Genomic DNA, 18464 nt, shown 5'->3' on the forward strand with positions numbered 1-18464 from the left:
CATCCTTGCCTACTCAGTGCACTCAGAAAATGCCTAATTTGCAAAAGCTGATAAAATGGTGGTTGCACATTCATGCTAGCATTCATAATGTGTCACTGTTGCTTATAAAATTTGCCTTTTATAATTTATAATTTTTCTTTAACGTGTCTATTTCTTGTGACTAATGAGAAGAGATGGACCCCTGTTGTTTCTTGGCATCTCGGAGACTAGATCAGGACTGAAATAGCAAACCTTAATGGTCAGAGGCTTCAGTACCTTGGACAGATCTCTGCACTTTTCCCATGGCTAATACTTCCTGACACGGGTTCCTATATTCTTGCATTTCAAGATCCTACAAATGGATGGGTGGGTGGATAGATTTTCCCTTAGTTTTGGAAGCAAGTAAATTTTGCAAATAAGAATACTGCTGCCTGATGCTTTATACTGACAAAAATTCCTTCTAATAGAATTTGGGTTGTGCTGGTACAGAATTCATGTTGTTGCCCCCCTACTCCCTGTGTACATGGACTTGGCCGTAGGCTGTGATCTTCTAATAGGAACTAAGATGTATTGCTACTTCCTGTGAAGGATCCTTCCACATAATCCATTCTAACAATAATCCATTCTACCAATGATCCCAAACATCTCTCCAATTCCTTGGACTTGGGTTGCTTCTTAAATGAGGCTCCATCCTGTCACTTTAAAATACATGGATCCAGAAATGAACACAGAAGTCCCAGCTTCCCCCACAACCTCACTTCTGCGATGGTGCCTTCAACAGCCTTTTCTTGTCCAACTTGTGTAGCGAGATGAAGTGCCCTGTTTGTCCTGAATCTAATGCACATCAATTTCTTCAGGTAGGATGCCAGACCTTTGGTATTTCTCTTATGGCATCCAGTTTGTTTGTAAATGAAACTTTAATGTGGGTGATGAAAATGGGGATCTGCTGAAATTTGACATTGCCACACATACTCCACCGCCAAAAGCCATGCAAGGGCTGCAATTGTGCTTGGTTTGGAAGCTGCAATTAGGATGCTGCAGGTAGACTACTGAGTGGTGCCATCTAGTCGTGCATATAATGCTGATGGTGCTGTGGTCTAAACCACTGACCCTCTTGGGCTTGCCAATCAGAAGGTCGGTGGTTCGAATACCCACGATGGAGTGAGTTCCCGTTGCTCTGTCCCAGCTCCTGCCAACCTAGCAGTTTGAAAGCACGCCAGTGCAAGTAGATAAATAGGTACTGCTGTGGTGGGAAGGTAAACGGCATTTTCATGTGCTCTGGTTTCTGTCACAGTGTTTCGTTGCGGCAGAAGCGGTTTGGTCATGCTGGCCACATGACTCGTAAAGCTGTCTGTGGACAAACACCAGCTCCCTCAGTCTGAAAGCGCTGCAACTCCATAGTCACCTTTGACTGGACTTAACCGTCCTGTGGTCCTTTATCTTTTTTTTTACTTTATATGCTTAAAGTTCAGCACTGGCTGCCTATTTCTACCAGCCAAGTTCAAGGTTCCACTGCTGATGTATAAAACCCTAAACCACTTGGGACCAAGACACCTAGCAACCCCCATCCCCTAAAAGGTAAAGGTAAAGGGACCCCTGACCGTTAGGTCCAGTCGCGGACAACTCTGGGGTTGCAGCGCTCATCTCGCTTTACTGGCTGTGAGAGCCGGCATACAGGTTCCGGGTCATGTGGCCAGCATGACTAATCTGCTACTGGCGAACCAGAGCAGGACACAGAAAAATCGTTTACCTTCCTGCCGGAGCGGTACCTATTTATCTATTTGCACTTTGACGTGCTTTTGAACTGCTAGGTGGGCAGGAGCAGGGACAGAACAACAGGAGCTCACTCCGTCGCGGGGATTCAAACTGCCAACCTTCCGATCGGCAAGCCCTAGTCTCAGTGGTTTAACCCACAGCGCCACCCATCCCCTACAACAGGACAAATCAGCTGAAGTGGTCTTCAGAAGAGACTCTGGCTTTTGTCATCTAGAAACATCACAGGAAAAAGGAGTTTTCCAACCCTCTGGAATATTCCCCCCCCCCCAAAAAAAAGAGGTTTGGCATGCTTGGTAATTATTTTAAATACCCGGCACAAACCCATAGCAACAAAGGAAGCTGCCATTGGTCTATCTGGCTTAGTATTTTCTACATCGATTGGCAGTGACTCTCAAGGGCTTCAGACTGATGCTCTGCCACTGAGCTACCTTGCCCTTTCTGTTCTTTGTTCAGGGTGATAAAGTTCAGTTATTAATTGTACTGTTTCGAACGGTGGACCTTCCTAAAGTATTTTGATTATGACTTGTAATACTTTAGCTGCATTCACACAGCAGTTTACTGCATTTTCCCATTTCCCTAACTTCCACAATATATTTGAGTTTTTATACCATGTAAAAGCCACTTCTGGAAAACTAGTGGAATATAGTGCTTATTTAGCACTCATTTCCATATTATTTCATTGGGGGGGGGAATCCATTTGTAACCTCCATAACCTGGAAAATTGCAGGAGTAAAGTGACGGAATTTGGAGGCACAAGTCCACAACAGGTATTGTAGCGTGAAACTAAAAGTAGAAAATGTGGCAAAAGCACTGGAATTTAAATCAGGAAAATGGATGTAATTTTCTCCACACCTGAATGTACCCTTTTGCAAACAGCTTAATGGTTTTGCAAAAAATGCATTATATAATTTCCCAAATAAATAAATGATAGATAAATAGATAAATGCATAAATAAATTTGTACCCTGCAATTCCATGAAACAGAACTCATGGGAGCTAATGATAGTATTAGATATCTCAAAACGCAGCAACAGTCAAATTACAACACCAATAATATTAATAAATCTGATTTTAAAAACAGCCAGCTGAACTAGGAGCCTATTTATACAGACTGGTGATAACAAATCAGACGAGGGTCAAAGGCCTTTGTGAACAAAATGCCAAAATGTAGATGTTCATGTTGACTTTAATTCAAATATTGCCCTTTACAGTAGTTTCCATATTCTGCTCCCCACCCCACCCCCACCCATATCATGCAGCTGCAGTTGCCTCATTGCCAGGCACATGTTGTATCGGGGCTCGGCTTCACATTCCAACCAGCATTAATTTTTGGTAATGTATTTGCTGGATGCAGGCAGTTAATTTGTATTTTGCAGAAGTCCCCCTCCTCCTCCGCCGCTCCCTGCTTTATCTGAGGAATGTCAGCGTCTTACATTACACAGGTGACCTGAGGAAAACAAAGATCTGCTGGGATTGGATGGGAATAGAATGGAGACATTCATTTCCTCAGCATTGGTGGTGTAACAAATCAATCTTGACTGTGCTGATAAATTGAACTTCAAGCTTGGCAAGGTTCCTTTTCAGGTGCAATCCAGTGTGAGACGCAGCAGGAAGCAAAAGCTGAGGGAGCCCGTCGTTTTCTAGCATTTCATTTTGCAAAAAGCTACTCGCTAGGAAAACCAGTCTTTCTCTAATCATGGCATATCTGGCAGCGTGGGGGCTGATATCTCTACATAAAATAAAAGCAGCATATGGAAAGGACCCAGTCCAGAAGCTTGTCTGAATAAGCACTAGTGACAAGAGCTGGGTTTTTTTTTTAAAAAAAGCCACTTTTAATTCATTAATTTTATTATTATTAATTGAGAGTCCCCTTTTCCAGCAAGGAGCATAAGGTGCATGGCTTTCTTCTTCCCCATTTTAGCACAACCATTCTGCGAGGCAGGTTAAGCTGAGAGACAATGCCTGGCCCAATGTCATCTTGAGAGCTTCATAGCTGAACGGGGAGTAGAACACTGGTCTCCCAAGTCCTAGACCAACACTTTAGCCATAGTGCAGGGAAGAGGGACCTGTTGTCCTCTAGATGTTGCTAGATTCCTATCATCCCTGACTCCTGGCCATGCAAATAACATCCAAATAAATGAATTCAACAGTTGTGGATCACTGAAGTTGCCTAAAAACTGACCTCATGCAAAAGGATATATAAGAGCCATCCAAATTCCATATTCATTTTATTACGCCTCCACTTGTATTATACATACACAAGATGAACTCTTTTGTATTCTGACAACTTGGGGGCTAGATCCTCAAACTAATCCTTATCTCTATATTATGAATTGCAATATCAGCCCGCCTTCTCTATTCATTGTGTTGTATGCTCTGCTTTCCACATCATTCTTCTGTCTCCATGAAAGACTTCTCATCCAGCTCTCCAGATAAACAGGGGTGTCCTTGTAGTTCTTTCTGCTAATGCACCCAGTGAAAAGTGTGATGGCGTAGAAGTACCTCTCAATATAAATGAATGCATCCCTCCCGCCCCAGATAGATTGTGTGCTGCTTGCCACCATGCACACAGAAAATAGGAGCCATATCTTCAGAATTCTGGAAGTGTTTCTCTGCTAGATACCGTATATAAAATTTTCAAAAATGTCAAGGAAAGCACCATGGCAAGAACACTTTCCTTGGGATCCGCAGAACGGAGTTTGCATTGTACGAGTTAAGGCGTACAATGAGTTCACGAAGACCTCTTTTCACACATCTCAGTGCTACGTAGCGTTATAAAAACTTTATTGAATAATCAGCAAAGGGGATTATTCGGGATGCATGAACAATCAATAGTCACACAATAATGCTGCAATTACACTTAGTTGTGTTAAAAGGAGGCAATGCACAAACGTACAAAAATCAGATACATAAAATGATGGAGCACATTGGAACATATATACTTGGCTATAGCCATTTCCATAGAACCAGAGACTCATATAAATTGCAGAGTTGGAAGGGACCACGAGGGTCATCTAGTCCAACCCCCTGCAATGCAGGAATCTTTTGCCCAACGTGGGACTCATACCCATGTTAAGAGTCTCACTGAGCTATCTCATAGTTTCCTTCATAACCTGTGCAATACGTTACGAACTATATATAAAAAAGTTTTGCAGCGTGAAGTTTAGGCCCTGATTCTGCTCTGAAAGCAACATGTGCAGGCAGTGGGAACTGAATAGCAATTTTATCACCGACCTCAGCTGAAAAATGTAGGATAACAGTGGTTTGCTCGCCAGGAAGCAACAGAAAGTGGCAAACTACAGTTCTTGTGACCATCTCTGCCAAATCCCAAAGGACTGCACAGATTCTTGCATGCCTGTTTTCATTATCCTACCCTTTCCGATAAGCTTATGATGAGTAATTAAAAATAGCAATAAATAAATAAATACACTGTACGGTTAAGTAGGCCAGCTACTTACTCCAGCCCCAAATGGAAATGCAAATGGAGAAGAAAGAAATTTGGGGAGTGCCGCCCAACGTTCAAAGCTAAGCTTGGAAACAAAGGGAAGATGAGGCATTGTGGGATGCCTGGAGAAGGCACTCCATAATGACCTAAAAGGACATGTGAACCCTAACCTTTGCAGACAATCTGAAGGACTGTCAGTATAAATGTTCTTCATTTTTATCCAGGCTTGTCTATTACAAACTCTTACAAAATAATAAATACAAGAATAAGCAAAATTATAAATATAATAAAAACTCATTTTTAAAAACAACCTGAAAACAGTGTTTTAGCAACAATAACCATATCATTTTAAAAGTAGCAGCCCGTAAGATCAACCAGACGTCCAAAGCTTCTTGAAACAGATACCTAAAAAGACACTTATAAAGAGCCCAGCAGATCTCTACCAGGTATTCCAAAGCTTTGGGGCCACCACTGAAAAGGCCCTGCTTCTTTTAACTGCCTGTATGAGCTGCCACGATGAGATGGAGAGCAGTGGCTCCACAGCCAACCTTACAGCTCAGGCAAGTGCATCTTGGAAATGAGCTGCTGCAAGGCCTTTTAGGCCACTTGGCATTTGTTCACTTGCTCACTGTTCCTTGCTGCAGCAGCCATATAACTATTCCATCCTGGTTTAACAGCAGATACTCCTCAACGAATTGAAACGACACATGACTTAACACCACAGTCTTCATTGTCACGCAGCTGCTTGATCAGTAACTCAGATTTCTCCCCCCCCCCCTTCTTCTAAGGGAAGCGCTTTTTAAAGAAGCCTCAGCCAATATGCTAGAAGCATGACCTTATGATTTCTGGCCATAATCCATGCTGCACTCACAAGCAGTCCCAAGAGACATCAATGGAGCTGAAGGAAACTCTTCCAAATTCCACAAAGCTGGACTCAAAATGTCCCCATATATGGATAAAAGGATGTCACTTCTGTCCTTGTGAAGGGGCCAGGTAGATTAGCTCAACTCTTCTCCTTTGCTTTACTTCATGAATAAAGAGTCATCATCATCCACTGCCAAATACCAAGGAGAAATGCATTAAAATGGTTTCATCCTGCTCTACTGCACTAGGGGCTAGCCTATGAAATGGTCTCCCGGTCACAGGACTTGGTCCATGGAGGTGGGGGCCCCTGGGGCATATCTATCTATTGGTCCATCAAGACCAAGATAGGCAGAACCACCACTGCCATCAGCAAGGAAGAAGGGCATCTCCATCAAGGCCTCCTCTTATGATTATTCTGCCGTCAACCCAGCCAACTTCAGGAAGACCTGTGTGGCAGGAGCAGCTCTGGTCTTGTGGCCCAGACTTTGCTCTCGTTCCCAGATATGGCATGCCTGCTGTAGTTCGCAGTAGTTGGCATAGTCCAGGCATCCCCAAACTGCGGCCCTCCAGATGTTTTGGCCTACAACGCCCATGATCCCTAGCTAACAGGACCAGTGGTTGGGGAAGATGGGAATTGTAGTCCAAAACATCTGGAGGGCCGAAGTTTGGGGATGCCTGGCATAGTCCCTTCTTAGCTCAACCAACTCTGTCTCTAGATATGAATGAATCAACTTATTTCTGTTCTGTTGGTTTTGTACAAATTCAGAAATAAGTTTGTTCCATTCATTGCAGATTTTTATAAGAAACGAACAAAAAAGCCTGCTTTTAAAACATACAGAGTTTACCTAAAATATGCATTTTGTACAAATTTCCCCCTAAAATAGGAAGGGTGGTTTGGGGTGGTTGTTGTTGTTTTGCATTTTCCATGTACCGGTAATAGATATATTTTAGTGCACACTGCAAAATTCAGAGAAGTGTGCAATCCACTTATTAACTGCTTTCTGATTTACTTGGAAGTTCTAGAGCTGCAGACTAAGTTGGTTTGCTTTATAATGTGGACTGTAAAAAATTATCCTCCATCCCCACAGATGAACCTAGGAAGCCAAGCTCCTGGAAGAGCTCTTGACCCAAGGGTTTCATTGTCCTGTCAATCACTGTCAATCACTTGAGAGTTATACAACCAATGAGGTGCTCCATTGATTGAGATATTAAACAGGAGACCCGGTTTCCCATAACAGATGGCGCTATGCTACAGCTGGGGGGGAAAGGTGTGTGTCCTTACCTCGGACTCTTGAAGATATATTCCTTTGCCATCTTTACTCGTATTGTGAAAGGCCTCTGCAAAAGGAAGAAATGAGGGAAACTGATGATGATTCCCAGGAAAGGATAAAATCTGTTTCTTATAGCCATGCTTGAGAAGAACAGAGGAAATGTGGGAGCCCATGGCTCACCTAGGCTCATTCTAGTAAGCTATTGTTTATCTTAGGGCAGATCAACACCATCCATTTAAAGCACATTTAAAGTGCATGTTTTCCACCAAATAATAATGGGAACTGTGGTTTCCCCTTCACCAAGCTACAATTCCAAGCACCCTTAAGAAACCAAGGATCCCAGGATTCTTTGGGGTAAGTCATGTGCTTTGAAAGTGTGTTGAATGTGCTTTAAATGCACAGTGTTGCTCTCTCCTTAATGTCCTAAGATAGTCATTATGTTACAGACAGAGGACTTGTGACTGAAACCCAGTTTTGCTTGAGAGAAATAGAGAGAAATACGGCAGTCATCTGCCTCCTCACCCATCATGAGTTCTACACGCAGCATGAAGCAGGCAAAGCTCTCAAAGGTGATGTTCAGGCCAGGGTTCCCATATCGCATGACCAGCAGCTTGCAGAGTTCATTGCTGAGGGAGATTCCTTTAGAAAGATAAGAAAGACCCCAAAGACATTTAGGCTTACTGTTCAGATTTTCCACATACAGTGGTACCTCTACTTACGAATTTAATGCGTTCCGAACGCACATTCGTAAGTCGAAAAAAATTGTAAGTCGAATCCCATAGGAATGTATTGGGAGAAAAAATTCGTAAGTCAAAGCAACCCTATCTAAAAATTCGTAAGTAGAAAAAATCCTATCTAAACCGCATCCAAGATGGCGGATGGAGCTCCGTTCGTAAGTAGAAACATTCGTAAGTAGAGTTATTCGTAAGTAGAGGTACCACTGTACAATCACAGTGCAAATGGTTCTGGACTGCTTTTCATGTATTTAATTTTATCCACCTTTCCCCCCAGTGCAGGACAATTAACTCACATTTGGTGAGAATGCTGCTGATTGTTTAGCACCTATTGCGGCTAAACTGGTCACAAAAACACCATTCTGCTTTTAATCAGAGGGATGCCTCTCCTCCCTTCCAGGGAGGAGGAAGAGGAAGACAGTATAGATTTACAACAGGCATTTGAGGGGGATAGCAGCTCAGAGGCAGGTGAGGGGGAAAGCTGGGAAATCATGGGAGAGCCGGAACAACACCCAGCTGACACGTTGTCATTAGAAAGTATTCCCAACCCTCCATCTCCCAGAACCCGGCGAGCCTTAAAAGTTGGAGAGCAAAGAGCTCAAAGACAGAGGGCATGTAGCAGCACCCATAGAGGAGACAATGAGAATGATGAATGAGGAAGTAGGAGAGACAAGGGGTGGAGGTTTACTCGGGACAAGGCCATTATCCAAGAGGCTGGGTTCTACAGGCTCTCTCTGTAAAGATTGAAATAAAAAAGGAAGGTAAGAAACTTTTCCTTGTCTTTATACTTTCCTAGGCAACCAGCCAGGAGCCCCTGACACTGCCATGGGCAGAAAGCTGGACTCGATTGTGGATAGTCCTAGTTATATTATTTACTACATTGATATTATTCCATCTTGAATCCCTTAAAACAACTCAGTGAGGCAGGAGAGGCTAAAATATAGCGACAGGTCAGAATCACCCAATAAGTTTCGTGGCTGAGTGGAGATTTAAACCTGATTCTTGCCAGCCATAGGCTGACACTAATCACACTGGCCTTACATATGAAGACAGCGGAAATGGTGGCAGTGATGATGCTGGAAGCCATCCCTCCCTTCACCAGAACCACGCAGAATTTTGCATGCCATCAATTAAGAAATTACTGCCATGAAGCACATGAAAGTAAAGCGCTGAGAATCACTGGGATTTAAGCATCTGTTACATGAAGAGCAATGGAATATGTGACGGAAGCGCACCAAATCAATTAATAATGCATTTCTTAATTTAATCACACAAAGTTTGTTAATTTGATGTTCAAAATGCTGTATTTTTAATTGCATTACGCTTCCGGTGATGATTGGCTTATTGTTGTCATACGGTGTAGCAAGTGAATGGCAATGAATTCTCATTTCATTTCTTTTCGTATACAGTCTTAAAGTGTAACTTTTATCGTGCTTTCTATATGTTAGTTTCGAACTAAATTAAGTTAATTAAGCTCCAGCTCCAGTGTCACTGTGAACTGTACTAATCTCATTTAATAAAGCTGCTTTCCCCGCACCTTCCCACCATTTACCTTACAGCCATTTTTGAATCAAGCGTAATTATTGAAGAGCCAAAATTAATCCTCAGATTCAATTCAGTTCATTTCAAGAAAAATCTAGTGGGACAAACAACTTACATTTCCAAAAACAGGTCTGAGCAGAGGAAGTTAATGAATCTGCTACTGTGCTCTTTGAGCGTGCAGTTTATCTGGTCTGATCTAAAATGTGTGACGATTCAGAGATCTGGCAAAACAGACCTGTGCTGCTTCCATTGGGTTATATACTAACTACTTGACTGACACATAGCATATGTGAGTAGTAGGGCATCAGATTAATTAGGACACCACTCTATGGGTAAATGGGAATCCCATGAGTGAAGCTGATAGAAGGAGGTGGATTCCAAGCCCTTATCAGGGATAATTAGTACTGTATTTAAAGGAACCCGCTCAGCAGCTGATTGCAAGAGATCGGGGAGGGAGATAAGAGACGCTAGCTCCCTTCCTGGCCCTGGCCCCTTGCCCTGGCCTCCACTGTTGTGTTTCCCCAGCTGACATGTGACTGGCTGATTAGATTATCTGTCTGGAAATTGTAGAAATGGCTCCCTTTCCTTTCCTAAAGAAGCTACAGAACTGTGAGTTGAACCCCATAAAAATAGGATTTTTTCCCCTTTGCAAGGTAAACTCAACAACTTTGAGCTGATCCTCCAAAATGGAGCTTTCCCCCTTTGCAAAAAAGCTGCACAACTGTGAGCTGATCCAAAAAAAAAAAAACCCACAGGGCTTTCCCCCTTTCCTCCTCTAAAAATCAGTTGCATCTTTTGGTCAGGTGCATCTTATGGAGTGAAAAATAGGTTATTTATTAAATCTCCTAGCCACTTTATCTTGCCCCAGGCAACTCAGAGCAACCTGCAACCAAACACATAACCTGATGATGGGACAGTGCTGAAAACTGTGTTGAGACGGTGTTTTCTTGCCTTTAGAGGATGTTGTTGGACTACATCTTCCATCGCCATTGGGATGCTGGCTGGGGCTGTTGGGAGATGCAAGCCCAACATAATCTGGAGGACCACAGGTTCTCCATCACTGACCTAGGAAGAATGTGTAATCTATATCACAGCATCAGTCCAGCACAGAAGGCTTCAGCACATGCCCAGCATATCTTACAGCAGGGGCAAGGGCCAATGTAGTGGCCTTAGCTGTCGCTGGGCTACAACTCCCATCATCCTTGATCATTGGCCACATGGGCTTGGAGCTGATGGGAACTCTACCTGGGTCCTCATCTCTGATTTATAACCTGCAGGAACAAAGAACACAAGACTAGCTCACAGAAGCCACCCAAATGCCTGGGGGAAGTCTGCAAGCTTGAATGCTACAAAAACAAAACAAAAGCAAAACTCTTCCTTTTTCCCTCACCTAATTCTTGCACAGATGCTTGCAGCTCTGCTTGATCCAAGGTTCCTGTTTGCTGAATATCATTTTTCTGGAAAACTGCCTGTCACAAAAAAAGAAAGAAAGAGGGAGATAACTAAGTAAGCAGGGCATACCAACCCATTCACCCCTCAGTTGGCTATGCCTGCACCACTGCCACCCCTTTCTTCATTCAATGCAAAGGGCGCAGAGGTCCTGTTGCCACCTGAGGGAAGCAGACAATTGCTGGCAGACTGCCTAGCCTGAAAAGCAAAACAACAGAGTTAGCCGTTTTGTTGCAGATGGAGAATTGATAGGACCATCGGAAATATATCTGCCGCTCTGTGTCTGTCTGGCTACCTTTCTGCCCATCTGGACGCAAGCTATGAACAAGACCACAGAGAGAGAGGGGGGGTGGGGTGGGGTGGGGGGGAGGTCATAGCTCAGTGACAGAGCATCTGTTTCAGGTTTGATGCACCTCAAGTTCCTAGCCCACCTTTAGCTTCCCATCCCCCAATGGAGAGGGAGCAATTCAAGGCAGGACAGAGGCCCAAACATTGCCCTGTTCCTGCCCATGCCTAGAAGAAGCAGAATAAAATAGCAATCATGTGCAAAACAGTAGACTAAATAATGCACAACAAGAAAAATTCTGCCTGTTTGCTTAATTCACGTTGCAGGATTTAGTTCCTGCTGAAATATTTGGGCTAGCTTTGAACTTCAAAATGGCACTCCTAACTTTGCCACTCCGGTTTGCAGGTTCTATGTTGCTTTTTTCTGGCATGTGAGCAGGACTGTTGCATAAAAGATTTGAGCAGGGGGAGAAGGTGCTTAAGCTGGCTGTGGTGGCTAGAAGTGGGTTCTTTCCTTCCTTCTCTTCCCCCCCCCAAATGTTGCCTGCTTGACAGCAGCTCTTTAAAAAAACACCTTTTTTCTGGGTGCCACAGAAACCTCTGGCAGCCAAGGTAGAATTCTGTCCACACCCCTGTTAGGCAGCATTTTTAAAACAATAAAAAAGTGGTTGGGTGGGGAGGAACCTGGTGCCAGGTTAAGCTTAACCTTTATTAGTTGCTTGTGACCTAGTAGAAGCCTGGTGGGGACACACACAGCATCCTTGCCTGCTCACCTATAGGAAATTCTTTTTTCCACCGCTGGCAATTATAGGACCCCAGGGATCTCCAGAAAAAGCACAGCTTTGAGGCTGTCACAATGCCTATCTGCCCAACATGGTTTCCACCTGGTGCCACCCTGGTATTTTAAAGAGGGGGTGGCTCAGCCTCCTCAGAGTGGCAGTGGTACCTGCCCTTTCCCCACCCACCCCTCCCTATGCCAGCACCAGCAGTAGAACTGGAGGGGAAGGAGGCAATTGCCCCTATTGAATCATAGAGTTGGAAGAGACCACAAGGGCCATCCAGTCCAACCCCCTGCCAAGCAGGAAACACCATCAAAGCATTCCTGACAGGTGGCTGCCAAGCCTCCGCTTAAAGACCTCCAAAGAAGGAGACTCCACCACACTCCTTGGCAGCAAATTCCACTGTCGAACAGCTCTTACTGTCAGGAAGTTCTTCCTAATGTTTCGGTGTTTGCCTCCCTCTCAACTCCAGTACTAGAGGAGTTTCAAAAAATGGTGAGAAAGTAATGAGGTTCTTGAATCTCCACCCACTCGATTGTCATATTGGCACATGGGCACACACACACACACACACACACACTTCTTTACCTGGTACTGAAGCAGCTTCTTCCACAGGCATCTGAATTCTTGAATGCTCAGGGTGCCAGTGTTATTAAACTGAATCGTGCAGTCAAGGTGTACAATATTCAAATGAAGTTTGATGCTGGGGGAGAATGAGCGAACCTGGAAAAGTTCTGATTAGACCAACCTGAGAGCAGTGAAGTCAAAGACTTTGGATTAAAAGTAGAGAAGCCACCAGGGGAATTTCTCGATTTTTGTACTTCCACTAAAAATGTGACCTAGTGCCTAATGCAACCCAAGTCAAAGCTAAGTTATTGATTTCAAGAGGTCTTTGAACCTTGCCCCAAGGGCTACTCTTCCTTTTCCTAAAATCAATGAGCATTTTCTCATTAACTTCAAAGACAGCACAAAGCAAACTATGGACTGTGTATTCATGAGAGTTAAAACAAGCACATACACTGTTTACTCAGATTTAGCCTTTATGAGGGCAACATTCAGCACAATTCTGTGTCTATTCAGAAGTAACTTCTGTTGCGTTCAATGGGATTTACTCCCTGGGTTGGGATCACAGCCTTGGTTACAAAGAGATACATCCTCCTGGCCTCAACCAGACATCCTTCCTAAGGTCTCAGCTGGGTTGCCTGGCATGCTTTGGAGATCTCAGAAGGAGTCTTGCCTTCTCTCCTTACCCCATTCCTAGACTACCAATCTTTCCAAGATCTGTAGCTTTAATATTATGTTCAATAGGAGGAAATGGGAATAAGACTCGGGGCAATAGCAGGCAATGGTGTGAGGAAGCCAGGTGAGCAAAACCACCCAGAGTATAAGAGCTCATCATCCATCCATCCATCCATCCATCCATCCTTCATTCATTCATTCATTCATTCATTCATTCATTCATAGCATTCGTACCTTGCTGTTCAGCCAAATAGGCTCCCAGGGCAGTTTACATAAAATTAAAACAAGACACCCTACCTGCAGGCCTACATTCTAATAAACAGGGATAAGGGACAAGGTGGGAAGAGGAAAACAAATGTCAAAAACTCAGGCACTACTGCTCAGGAGCAAGGAGACAGTCACTCCCTGGTCTCAGGGTCTGGTCCACAGAGACATGATCCAGCAATCTCACTGACTCTACGCTGGTCTGAGTTTGCTCAGCATCTGGATGGGAGATCTCCCAGAAAGCCCCATGGACTCTGCCTGCACACACTGCCTTTCTCCTTCCCATTTCTCTACCTCCCAACAATTCAAAGGAGTTGAATATGTAACTACTGTATTCCATATTTGGAAACTGTCAAAAGAAAGCAACCCCCCTTCTTCAGTGCCGAAACATTGGTCAATTATTTTGCTATCTGCCCGACAGAACCAGGTATTCATGTGTGGATTATACCTGTGGACTAAAACAGGGGCGTAGGGCATGCAAACCCTATCTATTCATGACAGATTGATTCACCCCAGGGGCATAGCCAGGATGAAAATCAGGGGGCCAAGGGGCGGGGCCAAGGGGCAGGGGAGGGGCCACAGCAGGGCAAGGAAAGCTCCCTGCTCCTTTGCCAGCTTTCCCTCCTCACGCCCCGGCGATCGCAGAGGGGGAGGAGGGGATCGGAGCAGCCCGATTTCGGGCTGCTCCGACTCCCTCCTCCCCCTCCTCGAACGGCAGGGGCGAGGGGGCGCCAGGATCAGCCCAAAATCGGGCTGCTCCGACTCCCTCCTTCCCCCTCCGCGATCGGCTGGGGCGAGGGGGAGCCAGGATCAGCCCGAAATCGGGCTGCTCCGACTCCCTCCTCCCCCTCTGCAATCGCCGGGGCAGGTGGAGGGAAAGCCCCAGAGCCACACAAAGCGGTTGCCTGGCTTTCCCTCCGTCTCCCTTCTCCCTTGCTGGCTGTGGGGAGACGGCACCGGGCGGGCAGCGGGGCAGGCTGGCCAGCGGCCCTGCTTCTAGGGGGGGCAATTGCCCCCTCCTGCCCCCCTGCCTACGCCCATGATTCACCCTGTTTCTCAGTCCCTAACCTTCCTGTGTTGAGCATGGAAGGTCCGCAGGCCATTTTTGCTTGAACATCTTGCAATATTCCCCCCCCCCGCCCCCGCTTTGTCAGGGTCCCCGGTCTTGTTCAACTGAAAACAGGTAAATGTTTCCTGCAGACACTCACAGCTCAATATGGGAAAAGTCAGGGATTGAGCAGGTGGGGCAACAGGCACTGGAATGTGTCAGCCGCCCCCTGCCCCTCATCCACAGATAGATATTTGTGTGTTTAGACAAACACCAAGGCACAGCTGCAGTTAAACCAAGTAGGCAGGATACATCTAAGAGGGCCAATATACCCCGGCAGGCATCCAGGCTAAATCTCAGGCCATGGTTCTGAAGCTCTGGAAAGGGGAAAAAAAGGTATAATTGAATGAGAATAGGGAGACAAAGCAAATCCACAAGCAGGAGAATAATATCCGGGTCCCAAGTGGTAATGGTAGCCCTCTTTGGAACAGAGCACATTGGCAGCATGCTCACATGGCAACTGCCTTCAACAGGAGAGATAGACACAAAGGTTCTGGTACAGACTGTTACAGTAGATGCCAGCGAGAACAGAAACCAGGCTATGCCTTTGTATTGGGGCATGGCTCAAGTCCGCCAGTTTCAATGACATGCAATCCCAAGGAAATGTGCACAGGCGGGTGTGTCTGATTGACCTTGGGAGAAGTCTGCCTTTGCCTTTTTCTGCTTGGTTTGTCCCTTGTGTAGCTCGACTAGCAGCAACAGGCGACAACCAGGGATAAATCTGACAAGTTTTGTGTCCTCTGCCTCTCTTAGGAGACAGAGCCGAGCCTCGGTTAGCGATAAGCGGATGACAAGAAATGGAACAGAAAGGGAGTCTAATCTTGTTGCAAATCATGATTATAGATTGCCTGCAGACTTCCATGGAGCAGGCAACAGGCTCATAACTCACCGATCCCTTCTCTACAGAAACCGACAATGTTTTAATCTCATTATAGCCCTGTTTATTAAATATGAATCATGCACTGTAAAGTTTGGAAATGAAAGCCTTAAAATTGATTGCCTATGAAGAATAAAAGATGAGCAGCATAGCCTGGTTAGTTTCCTTATAGATTTCCTGGTGGCTGATGGGTTACTTTGGAAAGATACTCGAGCACAGATAAAATAGCCATCTCACCCGCAGTCTTAAAAGAAGCTAAAACCCTGAATAGAGACAAAGGTTCTATTTTGCTTTCTGTTTACTCTGAACCTGTGCCACAAGAGCTTTTATCTCATTAGCGTCAACAGTTTCAGATCTTATCCATTTATAAATTAGGAATCGTCTGCCTTGTTTATTGGCTACACTCGGTCTGTAAGCTATATCTGGAGGTAGAACAGCTTGCAGGAAAAATAGGACTGGGCTTTCTTGGAACCCATATTTGCCATTCACTTATTTAGAGGCACTTACATAGTGCTTGGGACGCGGGTGAAACAGGAGTCGCCAGCTCGTGAACTCCTGCCTGTAAAGTTTGTCCCTTACTACTGAGCAGATGGCGCTGTGGGTTAAACCACTGAGCCTAGGGCTTGCCGATCAGAAGGTCGGCAGTTCGAGTCCCCGCGACGGGGTGAGCTCCCGTTGCTCAGTCCCAGCTCCTGCCAACCTAGCAGTTCAAAAGCACGTCAAAGTGCAAGTATATAAATATGGTAGGTACCGCTCCGGCAGGAAGGTAAACAGCGTCTCCGTGCACCACTCTGGTTTCGCCAGAAGCAGCTTAGTCTTGCTGGCCACATGACCTGGAAAAACTGTCTGCAGACAAACACCGGCTCCCTCAGCCAGTGAAGTGAGATGACGCCGCAACCCCAGAGTCGTTCATGACTGGACTTAACTGTCAGGGTTCCCTTTACCTTTTCTTAACCTAAGTCTGCAGTTGCCAACCTCCATGCTGTTGGTGGGGGTTAGGATCCAGCAGACACCTCCACCTGCTAACCTCAACCAACAGAGGGTTCCACTGTTACGGATGCCCCACTATTACGGAGGAAGCACTCTTGGCTGGGGTGTTGCCACTGGCAACAGCCAGCGGGGGTCCCCCAAACAGGATGTTGCAGCAGCAGGGCAAGGGTGGAGCTGGGCAAGTCATGGATCTGCTGACTCCTACTCCAGTCCTTCTGTCATAGAAGAAGCCAGCCTGGCACTCTCTGCTGCGCCAGGCTGGAACAGATGCAGTAACAGCAACGCCTCCACACCACCTTCCAACTTGGCAATCAGGAAACTGGAAAGGCAGCAGTTGCCGCACAGGATGTGCCCCTCCACACCTTGGCAGTCCACCCTAGGATTGGTCTGCCCAATGTTTTTAGGGTACGCTTAATAAAATATGAATGGCACAAACATTCACAGGAAAGAGTGAATAGTAAAGAAATCTAAATATACTACAAAAGCCAAAAGCCTTTCTAAATAAAATACGGTGGGAGTAGCCGGTTTGTTGGTTTGTTTGCAGTATCTTGAACTGAGACGGAGTCAGCCAAGAAGGCTTCCCGGGGCGGGAAAGAAGGAGCTGGGCAGAGACCGGAATAGTGAAAAGAAATGGTAACAACTAGCGATAGTATATGCAAAGTTTGGAAACGCATTCAACAAAAATAATGCAGCTACGTTTTTTCCCCCTGGAGCTATACCTGTTTGTTTGTTTTTGTTTCAATTGTATTTTGTGGTTCCATTTTTAGTATATTGCAACTTCATGCCCACCCTAAGATCATATTTGATGAAGAGCAGGAAAGGAATTTTATAAATAAGTAAAATAAAAAAGAAAGCATTGGTAATGGAAGGAGAAATTGCTATAGGGAACATCCTGGAGAAGAGGAACGCCAGAGGAATTATAACGCAAGAAGACATCAAAGGGGAAAGGCTAAATAGTAAGAAAGGATGGCTCTGTTGATGGAGAATTTGGGGTGCCTGGAGATAGTTCTCTGCTCTCACAACTTGGGAATTCAAGCTGTGCCCCAGGCTCAAGACCAAAGTCACAGGGGTGTGTCATCAAGAGCTCTGATGATCAGTACCCTGAATCATACTGTAGTTGCAGTGTCCTTCCTTAATGGAGAGGATGATAAGTCATCGCCTAAGGATATGCCTGCTTTCAAAGCTCTCTGATACAACCGTAAGGGAACTACTAGCATCCGGCTTCCAGCCCTGCAAAGCCACCTCTTCTGTGATGTCTAGCTGGGAGAAAGTCACTTTCTCTGTTGCATCTCCTCACCCCACCCCACCCGGTCACTGCTGCATCCTCAGCCAGATGTGATATTCTGTTTCTGGAAATTCCCTAAAGGCACAACCCTAAAAGCCTGCCCCTGGTCCTAGGCTCCTGATGGAGCACATCGCCAATGCAATGGTCCAACATCTTGTTCTCACAGAGGGTAACCAGTTGCCTGTGAGAAGCCCACAAACAGGACCTGAGCACCGCACTCTTCTTCCACATTGGCAGCCATTGCTACATCTTGGGGTTCGGTGGCTGTTGTGGGGTTTGTGCTATGACAATACAGGATTGTTCAGAGCAGAGCAGCCATTAATACTGAGCAAGCGAAGAGAGGATAACATGTTTTGTTTGCAGAAAGCACCAGCATGCCAACAGCAGTTTAAAAGGATCAGTTGCGTGAGGACCTCTGACTGAGACCCAGGGAAGCCACATTGCCAGTCAGAGCTAGACTGGTGACAGGGAGCAGCCACTGGGACCATACAACACTGGTCCTAAAAGATCTACATTGGCTCCCAGTATGTTTCTGAGCACAATTCAAAGTGTTGATGCTGACCTTTAAAGCCCTAAGC

The 18464-nt window shown here is 45.4% G+C and overlaps 1 protein-coding gene across 1 annotated transcript in view; it reads right to left on the bottom strand.

Moving 5' to 3' along the window:
- Window positions 1-3969: 3969 nt before the first annotated feature.
- Window positions 3970-18464, bottom strand: part of CAPN14 (calpain 14) — a 49308-nt gene continuing 34813 nt past the window's right edge. Inside the window, exons 17-22 of the mRNA XM_060272963.1 lie at window positions 14987-15051; window positions 12712-12780; window positions 11001-11079; window positions 7857-7973; window positions 7346-7401; window positions 3970-6253 (exon numbers count right to left, since the gene is read on the bottom strand). Coding sequence (XP_060128946.1) covers window positions 6227-6253; window positions 7346-7401; window positions 7857-7973; window positions 11001-11079; window positions 12712-12780; window positions 14987-15051 — 413 coding nt within the window. The 3' untranslated portion in view covers window positions 3970-6226. The remainder of the gene's footprint in view (window positions 6254-7345; window positions 7402-7856; window positions 7974-11000; window positions 11080-12711; window positions 12781-14986; window positions 15052-18464) is intronic.

The sequence above is a fragment of the Zootoca vivipara genome, chromosome 3, assembly GCF_963506605.1.
Source record: "Zootoca vivipara chromosome 3, rZooViv1.1, whole genome shotgun sequence".
In the NCBI taxonomy this organism is placed as follows: domain Eukaryota; kingdom Metazoa; phylum Chordata; class Lepidosauria; order Squamata; family Lacertidae; genus Zootoca; species Zootoca vivipara.